Raw genomic sequence first — 14,924 nt, 5'->3', positions numbered from 1 at the left:
ACCTGTAGGAAGGCCAAGATGAAGATGGAGGGACAACGTTGAGATTGACCTAAGGGAAATCGGTAGGGATGGAAAAGAGTATATGGAACTTGCTCAAGATAGGGAAAGATGGAAGGCCTGTGTTGCTGCAGCCATGAACACTCGGGTTTAAGAAGGCTAGGGAGTTAGTTTTTTTAGTTAGTTTAGTAGGTACTTACGTCATAATTGAAAAGCACCAATAAATGTACAGGATTCAAGATCCATCGGTTTTTACTGCGCATTGATGAGAAAGTAACTGAGATCAAACTCTTTTAGATATTAAGATTTATATTAAAATAATTCACGTTAATAGATGATAATTTCTGTATCACATTAAATGATCTAAAAGTTGAATGTACAGTTAGCTTATTCCCCTGTTCCCTGGTCTGAGAACGAATACTTAACATCGTTTGAAATATACTTACAAGTCTAGACGTTTGAAGTGGTTTGCAGAGACGCTTGTTGAGATGTGCGCCCTAGCAGAGTTTACAACTTTGTGACGCCACTGGACTCGTGGACTTTGTTATTGTTCCTCTGGAACTTAATTAAGCGGAACTTGAGATGAAAACTAATTTCTAGCATTTGTTGAGCTCTAAGCGTACAAAGGAATTTTCTGAGCCGTATAATTGCGAGCTGGGGCTCCTTCTCCTTGTCTTTTAGAGGGCGATCAACATGTCGATGGTTGGAAAGATTCACGAAATGCATTTCGAATACTTCTACCCGGAGTGTTGCCCCTTGCGATCAAAAGATCAATAGCGTCGATCTTAATTAAACCTTGTGCCAATTAGCCTGTCTGCTCATTCAGTGGTTTTAATTTTTATTTTCAAATTCACTCCAACATTTTTTTTTCCTTTGTTGTAACGAAATTTTTTACTGAATTTTTCAGAAATTAGAATTAAATTTGCAAGTAGGTATATAATCGTGTTTATATGAACGCATTATTCAGTTGCTGTATTTTAAAATAGTTTATTTTGGGTAAAGGGCATGCGTTATTGAAGTGTAGGCCTAGAAACTGTATTCTTGAAGGCTAAAGAAATTCGATTCATTCGTTGAAAGTGTGAGTGCGTCAGCACATTGGCTATTTGCTCCCGTCACTTAGAATGTAGAAAAGGCTCTTACCGAAATCAAAGTCGAAGATAGGACATTCCAGAAAAATAAAAATTCATTTTAGAAGTAACTCATTTTCTAAAACTACTACTCAGTCAAATACTAAAATCTCCACACCTTTAATAAAAGATATAAAAGAGAGCTCGGCACTTGTAAACACAAACACATGACCCCCACAGTGGATTATACTGGCCAAGCCTGAGCCTTGTTGACCTACAAGAATGCAGTTATAGTGTGTGATATGTGGAAGAGACATTTGGATACCTACGGAAAGGTCACACCTTACACCTCTGTACCTTTATCTTGTCTATCCGTGTACTTTGTGCCAATATTATTATTATTGTTGTTTTTTAGACTCAACATGCACATTGGGTTTGTCTCTAAATCAGCCTCGTACAAGAAAAAATGCCACTATATGTGAAAAATATATAAACTGACATAAAGGTAAAAGGTAAAAGAAAAAGGTAAAGTGCTCCCCTGTGCTTAGCACCACGCCATGAAGGCGTATGGGGGGTGTGGGGGTAACGCCCCACATTTTCTTGATACGGTCGTGAGTGGGGATGATGTGATGAGCATCACGTCCCTGACCGCCTTTTCCCCCTGGTACCCATGTCATTCGACGCTGGGTGGGCGCCGGGGCCGCTTCCAACGTTAGAAAATTTCCCGGATTTGAACCGACCGGGGATCGAACCCGGGACCTTTAGCATAAACTGACATAAAACAAAATATAATTAACATGTTTGTTGAAATAAAAATAAGTTTCACATTTCAAAATGAAGGTCAGTCTTTGCACTGCATCCGGTAGTACACATGAGTAAAAATCTCTCTCTGTAAAGGAGCACAAAGAAAGGTCTGCAAAATCCACAGTCCCCCACTGATGGGGGTAATATGAGCACGGTGGTGGGGAATATGGGCAGTTGTGTTTAAGGGGCACATTTAAGGACATATACACTTAATAATAGTCACAGGTTAGCACCGAATGAAAACATATAATATAAACTATCGCGTGCGCACGTGGAGGGCGGGGGAGGGACAGTTGCCCCATCATAATACTCTTGCTTATAAATTTAGTGTAGAGAAATCTTATTACCGTCATTAAGCAATACATCTATAAAAAACAAAGCATTTTTAAGCCGACAAAAGTTCTAAGCAACTACAGATGGTTTACTTCCTATGCAATTAGATTATCTCACTTCGTTCTCCAGCAAATTACTTGTTATTAAAATTACTAGTTGTGTTACACTATGTGGTCGCAGAAGAAATTGGCCACACATTGAAATGAATAGATTATGTGTAGTTGTTTTGAATCTGTTGTACGAAATCATGTTTACATGTAAATTAGTCTGAACCACAGAGAAGGAAAATTAAGAGGGTTAATTTTTGGTGGGTTCTGACACACACTATATACGCCCCTGCTTGGTACCCATCAATACAATAAAAAATTGAGATGGAATGAAGACACTGAAAACAATAGCTCGCCTGATGAGACGACAAATATTACATAATGTTGTCATACCTTACATACCAAACACATTTGCCAAATCCCATTCTGTTACAAGTCAATTCCATTCTCATGCGAAATATTGAAATTATCCGCAGTGCTTCCAACATGGCGCCGTTACCTACCGTGTCAATGATCTGCAGAAAACTTAAAATGTTGTAATTGATGTTACTATTGTTATAAGAGAGAGATATATCAAACAGCAAGATATTGTCAATTAGTTCATTACTTAGTGAAAACTAGAATTTATCCGCCATTTTTCAATATGGTGGACTTAGCGGCAGGGCGATCACCGGGGGCTTTTTGTATATTATTATTAATGTTACTAGGAAGCTATGCACCAAATTTCATCTTCTTATGAATTATAATTCCCTTATTTCGCAAAAACTTTCATAGTTCGCCATTTTCAATATGGCGGCCTTAGCGTACAGGTGATCGCCGGAGACTTCGGCATGTTGTTATTAATGTTACTAAAATGTTATATACCAAATTCAGCTTGGTATAAATTATAGTTCCCTTAATTCGTGATAACTTTTATTGTCCGCCATTTTTCAATATGGCGGACTTAGCGTACGGGTGATCACTGGGTACTTTTGGTATGTTGTTATAAATGCTATAAAGATGCTACGTACCAAATTTCAGCTTGACGTGAATTAGTTATTTTATTTTTCCTATTTTGACTGCACCAATTGATAATATTGCCACATTATATTTAAAAAGTACTGTAGATGAATTATACACAGAAATATGTTTCGAATAACTCAAAAAATGATACTAGTGACCCTACAGTATTTTCCAGTTTTGGCTAAATCAAGCCGTGTTTAGATGTTCTAAATAGTTGAAATGACCAAATTTAGCGAATTGAACCATGCATTTTCTTTATAATAACAAAATAGTAAAACCAAGCTCAAACTAATAGGTTTTTCTGCGTGACTACTTTTGCAACTCTATCCTTTCCCAGAAAAAGTCACCATGGACAAGAGATTGGTACATCGGTGTAAAATGAGGGATATAATTATCCCAAGATGTACGTGGATACCCAACACGTCCTTAAAAGTCTCAACGTCCTTACTTTGCTCGAGTTCGTCGTGAAAAGAAAACTTTTGAAATTGGAGCCTGTTAAAACCAAAACCACGGCACTACAGTTCTTGTCTTACAGTCGAAAGGGACAACCATTCTAGGGGCTGAGTGCCCTATTTTGGGACTTTATGCCGTTACGTAAGGGTAGCGTTCGTACATAGCTCTCTCGACGGTTGGGGGAAAGTTTTAAGCGCGGACACATGACGTCGTTTCCCCAGCTTTATAGCTCCAAGTTGATATTATATGTTTTCACGGTCTGTGATCGTCACATAAAAGATTTTAGTGGAAAAACATTACATCATCACAGTCGGATGCCACGGAGAATGTAATGCGTGGAGTGCTGTACTAATGTTACTAATTAAAATGTATCCAAGACATGAAATTGAAAATCACAGCACATAGAACTTGCAGCTGATATGCCATTTTCCCTTTATCCTAGGTTTTTCCTGCCGATGCACCGAGGACTATCTCTGACATTACAACCTCACTGAGCCACACTTTCGACCCCACATTTGTAGGTTTTCATCTCCGCACAGCATTATACGAGGGAGTGTCCAGCTAAAGCAAAAATATTATGTGGCAGCCTGTATAAAGCTGAAATTCGCATGCGGTATCAACTGTTATTTAGAAAACAACCTCAAGGCTGCAACACAGCTTAAAAACATCATTTGTATCTTTTTAAAATTGGCAACTCCTACACACGTTTGCTTCAATAAAGAGCAGTGGTTTCTTTACCTCTGGAAGTTTAAAACTTCTATATGTTTCTCCACGCTCACCACACCAGCAAAGTTACGAATGGAGGAGAAAGGTGGACAATAACCTAGGGTGGAAACACCTTGGCAGTGACTCAAACACGTGTATCCGAAAGATTCTTCTTCTTGAAGTACGCAAGCACTAACCGAGACTTGAAAATGTTGATATATGAGCAATGCGTCTATGGTAAAATGCAGTAAACCTGCGTAACCCTACATAAACAATTCGGTACGTTTTAGTAGCCTCCGTCATTTTAAAAAAATGTTTCTTGTGTCTCACGGTACAAACATACCACAATTCAAACATTCTGAAAATAACACAATTAGCATATATCACAAACGTTAAATAAATCTTCTATACTGTTGTGAAATGGTTACAAAATAGCATGTCGTTTCTTTAAACAAATCGCTTCACCAACAACCACAACTGACAGTTTCTTAAGCATGCCCGAGATTACGAATACCGGCATCATATTCAACCAATATTCGGTACATTTGTTTGTTAGACCATACCAGTGCACTGGTGAGATTTAAGCAACATTCTCCTATATTCATACTACTGTGTCAAAAAACTCATACAAGCAGCTTTATGCAAATTTTCCTTTTGAAAATTACAAACTGTGATTTTTCTTTAATTATCATAAAATAAGAAATCAATATTTTTATTAACTTTCTTCCAGTAAAACTTGAAATGTTTCAACGTTTGTGAGAGATCTAACTTTGCTACGTCGAGCCGACATCTGTAGAAAAATTGTTAACCCAGCGCTCTACGTCGCCAGGGGTTCCGGTTAGAATCCCGACCTGGGCATGGATGTTCTTGTGACTGTCCCTTTATCAATTTTACCATATCATCGCTCATACTCATTGTCGCTATTAGTCAAAGGTGGCAGAAAAGCGACGCTAAAGAACAATCAAATCTCTCTTTGTCGAGGTCCCGCGTTCGATATCCGGTGGAGGCAGATAGTGGTTCGGATCCCACTTTAAACTATAATAATAATAATAATAATAATAATAATATCGTCTTTATTGAGAGGGCGTGTTTCGGCCTCGCGGGCCGTTCTTACAACAAACCCTTTAAAAAAAATAATAACATATTACAATTGACACTTTCCACTTCTGGAAAATCTTTGTTGCAGTAGAAAGAATAAAAATACAAAAAAAAGAAATTTTAAAAAAAACATTCCTACTTATAATGTAAACAATTAATGTACTGAAGGTACAGAGTTAAATACCACAATTAAAATACAATTATTACAGCTAAAACTACAACCAATACCTCATTCCCATTCATTACAGAAAAGACAAAGCCAGGCACTATTGTTTAGACAGCAGATGTTTCTTTACATTTATTTTGTATGTTGCAGGGTGGAGCTCCCCTGAGGTCAGTGGTGGGGGGAGGTCATTCCATTCTTTTATTGCGGTGACTATGAAAGAATTCCCATAGAATGTTGTTCTGTGTACAGGAATCGTGAAGTGTGTTTTTTTGACGAAGGTTGATTTGTTTTCCTTTCTTCCTGTACGGAGCAATTTGATCATATAAATATCTTGGTTCCTTATTGTTCAGGATCCTGTAGAATAAAGACAATGCCAAAAATGTTCTCCTATTCTTAACGTTTAACCAATTAAGTTCCTGTAAGTACTGTAGGTTCAGTCCCGATTAGCCTTACTGTGCATAAAGTGGACTTAAAAGAACTCAATCAATCAACTCTTTGTTGAATCCCTGACGGGTGCTATATATCGTTTTGTGACTTAATCTTGGAAGCAATAAAATATTTACTTTCAAACGAAATACCTATAGCAAAATATTGTAGAGCACTGTAACTGGCATACATTGATAAAATAAAGTACAATTAATAAAGTTGTTACTGTTTTCGCATGATTCATATTTAATTACAACGATGTATTTCCAGGTCAACACAGTTTACACAATAAAAATTAATTTGCGAATCACAACCAACATGCCACATTTGTCAATAACATGGAAATAATTAGTTGGACAATATTGCAGTGAAAAATAAATAAATGTTAACAAAGTAATCTGAAAATGTGAAAGGACACAAACCGGGAACACATTTGTCACTGAAATATAAATAGTAGTAATAAAGGAGAAAACTGTTTGTTTTATGGCATCAAATTGTAAACTCACTCACCAAAAAACCCTTTTAAACATTCCCTTTTAACAGGAGAATGTGGTGCTTTAAAAAAAGGAAGATGAAAAATGAATCCGGTTGTTTAATCATTCGCATTGTATTTGCTGCTAATAAAAGATACGCCAAGCGGCGAAATGTACATTTTCCAGTAGCTTGACGAGCTCTTGTGTCATCTGCAAGATTCATCAAGCAGATAATAAACCAGGAATTCGTTTCGGAACGTAATTTCATCCACAAAGTTTTCAATTCTGCAGGTCGTGTATATTTTAATTGCCGTTGTTGCGACAGAGTGTAGAATAATTTAATTCGTATACGGTTAGCTTTCAGTTGGAACAGTTTTTGTGAATATGTTTTTTAAAAATCAGCTTACCTATTTCGATTTCGCTTTGGGTGTATGGAATGAAGGAAACATGCAGTTGTTTACAGCGGTCAATTACTGAGAGAAAGATGAATGGGTTACATTCACAACACGAGCTACCAAAATGACACAATATAGTAGCCAGCCACTACATTAGTAAATGAGGTACTGTTATCGTGGAACGGATGAAAGGAGTCCCATTCAATTTAATAAACAAACCCACAGTTCAATATATTTTAAAATGAATAGTCTTAATCAGAACCTAAAACTCTCGAAATTCTCTTTTTTCGTATTTGCTCTTTACTTTTTAAGGCACCAATCAACAAAGCGTTAGAGAGTATCATAATACCCTGGTAGTGACGGTCCGTGTCAAACTATGAGCATCTCAAAAAATTACCAGAGCCATATAAAGGTCCTTTTTTGGTGGATTGTTATAACTGCCAAATAGCACCTTAACGCAACATAGACAGTGCTTTCGTTTGGTTCTTGTGCCAAACGAACGAACGGTTTCCCGCATAGCGTCCGGAATCTCGCCGTTTGCCGGCGAAATCGGATATAGTCATCCCTTCAGCTGAAGCGCATAGCGCATTCATTTGGTGGCTTTCCAAGCCCAGGTTTCGTTCAGTTTCTCGTCGTTAAGCACACTGCGAAACCCGCAATCTGATCAACAACATGTTATAAAACAAACAAACAACTTCACCGGCCGTCTCCCGTGGCGAAGTGGTTAGCACATCGCGCTACGACACGAGGCCTCCCGGGTTCGAATCCTGATCTGGGCATGGATATTTGTGAGTGTGCATTCATAAATTTCATCATGTCATCACTCATCCCCATCTTTGCAAATTAGCTAAAAGTGGCAGAAAAGGCGAAGTAAAATAAAGCAAATAAATCAATCAAACAAATTCACGGAACCTGGCACCTCTCTTGCGTACCGTGAATGTCAGTGTTTGCTTTTATGCGAGCGGATGTATCGTGTTGAAAAAGAATTTACAAAAGTATATATGTATATTCCTAAGGTGGTAAGTGGTAAGGTAAGGTGATAAACGTTGAGTGTTAACAAGTTTCGTGAGTGTTGTTAAAATGTCACAATCTAAGAACAAATAATTTTTATGTACGATTCTTATGTAAAAACGTGCTAGTGTATAAGAAATATTGTATGACAATAAAATTAAAAGATTTCCACACAATAACCATATGAGTGCACTGTATATTAAGTTCGCTACGTGTCCCTCTGGCTTTAAGAGACAACAATCGACCTAATGCGGCCTATCGATACTTTCTGAACTATAAAGAATTGAAATGTTCAAAATATTTAAGACCCCCTAAAAGCCTATTTCAGAACCAACAGCATCGAAGGTTCTGAGTTCGACTTCCGGTCTGGGCTTGGGTGTTTCGGTTTGTATCCTTCATCTATTTTATCTTATTAAATGTATTTTATATTTCTGGTGGCAATTAGCGAAAAGTTCCAGAAAAGCAACTCAAAGAAAAGTGGTTGAAACACCATTCCTAACATTGCATTAGAATGCACTAACAGGCTAGAAAACACCAAATATCACGTCACGAGTTAGCATGAGTTGAATGATGCTCAGTCACATGGTAACTTAATTTATCTAAGCCATCTCCAATCTAATTGTTCTTTAACACTGGTAACCGGATATCCTGTATTAAATAATTATGCATGCTTCTGTCGAAATCAGTTTTTTAGTGCTAGGGTAGAATAATCTATAATTTAAAGTAGGGTCCGAATCACTGTGGAATCTTCCTCTACCAGGGATCGAATCTGAAGCCCCTCGATTACAAGGAGACAGCATTATAAATGAGTCACGGGTAAGGCTTGACTGAAACAGCAACGGAGTTAAGTCTTGAAACAGCTTCAGAACGTCACTGCTAAAAAGTGTATAGGGAGGACCATGGCGTAACGATTAGGACATTTCGTACATCATACGAGAGAAACAAATACGTTGGAAATAAGATCGAAGACAAATGGAAAAGGTAAGAGGTAAAAAAGTAGTGTTTCTGTAGAGAGCAAGATTAATGTGTCTTCCCTCTCATGTATAGAAGAGGTGGCATCCTCTTTCTACTCCATTTCAAGAACCGCCATCATTTCATTCTCCCAAAACACGGCCAGAGCCGTTGAGACAGAAATGATAACCGCCGCTTGAGAGTGACTCTTATTTCTCTGGCGCTCTTCTTGGGACCTGCAAAATACAAAGGATATATGAAGCCGTCAGGAGCAGCTGGTTGGCCGTACGCACCGAAGGGAAGCTGAAAAATCTTTTCAATCTAGGGAGCCGATATCAGAACGTGCTCGGGGCGACTGTACAAAGACATTCTGATTAACGCCGCTGAACTTCGATTCGTCATGTTTTTCTTTCTGCGCGAGATTCACCAGATATGCTGGAGATGTTCAGCTGCTTTCTATCTTGGTGCTGAAATAATTTTATTTATTATTTCAGAAGTAATCTTCTTATTCTTCGTTTCATTTTTTTCTGGTTTTAGAATAATGTCTTTCGGTTGCGTCTTCAAGAACACAATGAAGGAGGATATCAAAGACACAAAACGTACGTATGTACGTACGTAACATGAGTATGACATGGACATTACATGAATTTCATGAACTCGCAAGGAAACACGCCTGCTAGGACTCGAACTTGGAACCAAGGGTAGGAAAATCTTGATTCGACCACTCAGCCTACTTGACAAACGACGTGACGCACGTCAAGGTTGATAACAACATAACTTGTAATGTCCTAATCTTTACGCTAGGATTTTATGCTTCATATTCTTGGAATTTTGACTGATGTCGTGTATTATTTTGTTAAGTGTTAATTATTCCAGTTTAAGAGGACTTCTATTGTTACATTAAATGTTAATAATATCACGGACAACCAGTTTGAGAAGGATGATCCATCGTCTAATTTACTTCTATGCTCGTATCTAGAACTACTATTTCAGGAGGTATAGTAGGGGATCTTGTTGAAAACTATAACTTGAAATTTAGACGCTGCTCTCACTATTTTATTCTACATCTTACATTTTATCCGAGTAATATTGTACTTATTTACTTGGCTTATACTCTGTCCCGGGAATCTCTGGAGCAATCGAAAGCAAGCCTCTGCGTAAGTAGTGACTCGAGAGTGCTCGACCACTGAATACGTGTGAGGGAACGGGATTGTGTGGAAGGGGAAAAGCGACTGCAGTAGCGTTTACTATTTAGCTCCGCCCACTCCATTTTCTCCTTCTCTACCTTAATGGGTGTCCTTGCTCCAGATATTCCTTGGATAGGACTGTGTTAGGTTCTGTACTCTGCTCAGTACTTTAAATAAACTATTTGATTATTATTATTAATATTATTACATGTGATTTATTGTTATTTGATGTCACGTGAAGAAGGGGCGAATCTGGTTTGAGAACCTACCTCGGGCAGTTCTTCCCAACGGATATCCTGCTTGCAACACAATGCCGCAGTTTGTTGGGTGCTACGCGTTTGGCTGTATGTAAGGGCTGGGCGAATGAAACAGTTCGCTATTGTTTCTGTCCCACTTACAGCCCACCTCTGTTCGTGACCATTCGTCGTCCTGTGCAAACACTGGTGGTAAAATCCATTCCAAAATGAGCGACTATGTGATGTTCAGTCTGCGTCAGCTGCAGGAGAAACATTTTCTAATTCTTCGTTTCTTTCTGAAAGTCTGTCGCATCCATTTGCGTAAGATTAGCATGTCTGCATGCAGCTGACATCCTTTGTGAAAGCCGCTAACGGTGGAGTTGTGAACTGGCTGATTCCGTCATTTTTCCTTCGTTACTCCTGGATTTATTATCATGCCTTTGCTTAAATCGCGATACCCAAATTCATTTAATATCCTTCTTTACTACTTTTAAGAAAATAAACATCTCGGCCAAAATTGTAACAATTTAGACAAGTGACGCTTGTCAACTTCGTGTGGAGAGATCCTAAGTCTTATGCAATCCCGCTGATCTCTATCGTAATTTGGGTTGCCAATAAATAAGGCGTCTGACAGAGAATGTCCTCTTTCTCATTGAGTGCATTGTCAAAACGGCAGTCTAAATCGTCAATTCCCGCTGCAATCCAATTATCATAAAGAAAATAGCCAAGGCTGTTTTTGAAGTCGTAACGGTTATTATATACTAATTAAATTACTGTAATGAATGTAATTTTATAATGGAGGTTTTAAAAATATATTTGCGGTACACTAAACTGCAACTTATAATAATTACCTATTTGTAGGGAGACAAATTTATGGTAAATAAAAACTGAGGAGAGCGGTAAATAAAATGTTAGATCAACGGTATATACCAGCGGTGGAAAAAAAATTGCCACACACTTTTTCATTATGAGAGGAAACAACATACAAAAGAGCTATAAATTGATAAACTACTTCATTTTTATATACTATACACATACACAAGTACTTAGTTGTCCATCCAGAAAGAAAACATCAACACAAAATCACTTCATTTCTAAATTGCATATCTCAAGTGATTTATTCATGTATGTATTTAAAGGATATCCTTGCTGTCCAACAAATAAAGTAATCACTACTGCACATACACAAACACATGATGATAAACAAAATTCATTCATGACCAAATGACACCATTGTTTCCCTTGATGTGCTGAACAGACTAATCTTATCGCTGCTACAGCTAGCAAGTTAATGAAACTGGAAGTTGAATAGACATTCGGGTGAAGAAAGGAATGCAGCTTGACAGGGAAAGAAGTTTTCGAACTGATATTATGTGCATGGGAAATCCCAATTTCCAGCGTCTTCCTGATGTGATCGAAGATAAAACGTTCTTCAGCTGCAAAGTGGTAGGAAACTTTAGGCAAACATTTCGTTACAAATCAACAGTTTGCGCGCACAACCTCGATTGCCGGTTTTTGCGTGTTTTCTACTTAATTTGATGATATTACACGGTTATTTCGCGAAAAAGCGTTCATTTCGTGGAAAAGCACACATTTCGGATTACTTCGCAAATAAAACTCATGCATATTTCATCATTGGGGACAGTTACGTGCAGAATGTTCAAAATTGCATCTTTTTTTCACATTTCGCTATTTCGCGCATCGCGAAAATTCAATTTCCCTACCTATTTGTATACAATTTATTTATTCATTTATATAACGGAGTATTTCAAATACAGCATTAGCTATTTTTCATTGAAAGGTAATATCAATAGCAAATAACAATAAAGCATAAGGCAAAATATTCCAAATTACACCCTGTCCCGGAAATATCTGGAGGGAGCGAACGAAAACAAATCTCTGCCCATGTGGTGACTCGAGAGGACTTCACCAATAAACTTGTGAGAGTGGAAGTGAGTGCAGCTACCAGCTGTTTGCAGCAGCGCGCGCTGCTTTGATCCGCCAATTCGCTTTCTCCCCTTTTCATCCTTTATGCGCGGCCTTGCTCCACAGATTCCAGCGACAGAGTATATAAAGTTTCTACTCAAATGTCTCAATGCTGTACGTACTAATGTATATGGGCTACATAGCATGTTTATGAGTGTGTGCTTAATTTTCCAAGCGGTTACCGACGTCATGTATATTTGTAACCACAGTACAGAGAGGTGACGACATAAATGCGCTTAAGTTCACGAAAAATACCGGTTGCCGTGAGCGTTTTCGTACATTAAGGGGCAGGCTGTTAAGTTTTAATGGTAGAATAGGGTAAGTGTTACGGCAACTTTTAACTGTGCGGTAGAAATGCAGATGTGTGTCTAGATGGTGTGCGGTCGTCTGTCCGCAGAAATGTAATGAAAGGTCAACATGTTTATATACAGTAACCCCCCCTCTCTCTCTCTCTCTCTCTCTCTCTCTCTCTCTCTCTCTCTGTGTGTGTGTGTGTGTTTGTGTGAATAGTGTTTCCAAGTTGTCTATTTTCTTCTGCATGGTTGTCTTAAATGAAAGCATTCATTTATATCAAGTCTGCAAAGTTACAGAAAGTGTTTTGGTATTATGTTACGTCGATAATTTTTATGTGACACAGAAGGCGATGTTTAATTAATCTATAAAGACCAACCAAATGTAGTACACAAGTAGTTGGACGTTAGAATTTTTTTTATTTGTAAATTTATAATAATCTCAATTTTTAAAATTTGTACTATTCAATTAATATATAATCAAATAATTTGTGTTTATGTTATTTAAAGATAATGTATTAAACTTGGAATCAATGTTAGTCTTGATTAAAACCTCTGGTATAAAAACCTCGATATTTCAACAAAATTGGTAGCACTGCTATTTCCTCGTATAATACAATAATGCACCCAAGAATTCTCCGAGGCGCATTAAATGAGGAAGTAGTTGACCTGGAACTCCAGGTGGCTTATATAACGCGGTCTAGGACCTGGAACTCCAGTATTAGAATAATTTCGGCTCGAATCTTTCAATTTGAATTTAAAATTTTGGATGTTTTAGCAGTTAGGCTATTTTGCACCCGTCACGTTATACGGGGTACAGCCAATTGCCATAACAATTAGCACAGCTGTAATGTCGCATAAATAAAATCTTAAAACATTATTACTTCACACATATTAGCACACATAAGGATAAAAAAACAGGACAACGTACAGAATTATACTGGTCATAGGGCCAATCGCCAGAGCCTCGTTAGTCTGCAAAAGCAGTCCAAGGTGTACTACGAGGAAGAGAGGTTGACACTTGGGGGTTCTACGTGGAAGGTCACCTCTTACACCCCAATTATGGCTGGAATCGCTAGCCGAGTCCTGACTAAGCTTTTGAGAACCCAGTTTTCCATGCGGAAGTATCTGAGTTCTTACTCCATCCTCAATCCATGTAAATTGTCTTCTCCAATCAACTGGTTTGTATTACTGGAGCAGTTGTGTTGGAGTTTCCTGTTCCCATGATCCTGAGGTAGCCTCAGCGTAGACTTATGATGGAGTCTATTTTCTCAACGGAAGGAGAGAAGGGTTACTTTTTAACGTCCAGGAGAAAGGTAATAAAATGCTTCTCAATGAATCTCATTAAAAAGAAATCATGTTAAGTACAAAGTAAGTACTTTTGTACGAATTTCAAAGAGGATATAAGATATTACTTTTGTAAAGAAATGGCTACGTACCTCAGAATGTTGTGCGTGAACTGCTTGATATCTCTCATCGCTGCTATATGTATTGAGCCCAACGGTGAGGAGATGGTAGTCCTTTCTTCGTATCCAGGATACCTGAAAGACGAAACAATGAAATACATAAATGAAATTGGTAGATGTATAGAACCGATTAATAAAAGAAAACAAATATACAGGATGTCTATGCACTAGATCTCTAACAAATGTTTACGAATATTTCTTCTCTTACTCTTTTTAAAACTTATACCGGGTGAATCACCTAAAACTTGCACCCCAAATATTTCTGAAATGGAAGGTGCTATTGATGTGCTGTTTTCACAGGGATGAAGTGTAACAAAGGGCTCATAATTGTAGCCCATACACAGATTTTTATAATTATTAGAATGTGTATTTATTTTAAAAAGTTATATTTTTACAAATGGAACAATGCCTATTGACAGTAACAAAATAAAACTAGAGTAAATTAGAATGTCAATGGTGTTTCTTTCAGGATTCTAGTGCAAGTAGTTTTCGAGCTATCTTGAAAATTGTACAGATCGGCAGTTGTCTGCTCCATTCAACTGCTTAGTTACGAGGCTCTGATGTTCGTATGTTTGTTGCCTTTACAGTCCACTGATTGCATTGCGACTTTCTTGTCAATTACGTGGTGATAGTGCAAGAAGTCGGACGTGATGGAAGATGGTGTTTACCAATGCTGAAAAAGCCGACATGTTAATGGTGTATGGAGAATGTAGGAGGAATGCTGTTAGTGCTTTTGCTCTGTACGCGGAACAATATCCCAATAGACGTCACCCATCGCGACAATTATTTGTGAACCACTTCAACCAATTATGTGAAACTGGAAGTGTAACA

At 37.9% G+C, this 14,924-nt stretch overlaps 1 protein-coding gene across 1 annotated transcript in view; it reads right to left on the bottom strand.

Annotated features, from left to right (window-relative positions):
• The window catches only part of LOC145994602 (limbic system-associated membrane protein-like), a 178,031-nt gene that overhangs the window by 57,326 nt on the left and 105,781 nt on the right, over window positions 1-14,924 (bottom strand). Inside the window, exon 3 of the mRNA XM_083130644.1 lies at window positions 14,067-14,168. Within this exon, the coding sequence (XP_082986770.1) occupies window positions 14,067-14,168 (102 nt within the window). The remainder of the gene's footprint in view (window positions 1-14,066; window positions 14,169-14,924) is intronic.

The sequence above is a fragment of the Lepisma saccharinum genome, chromosome 11 (genome assembly GCF_977018435.1).
Source record: "Lepisma saccharinum chromosome 11, izLepSacc3.1, whole genome shotgun sequence".
In the NCBI taxonomy this organism is placed as follows: Eukaryota; Metazoa; Arthropoda; class Insecta; order Zygentoma; family Lepismatidae; genus Lepisma; species Lepisma saccharinum.
Note: the sequence above shows the minus strand (reverse complement) of the source record. Positions and strands in the feature narration are given on the sequence as shown.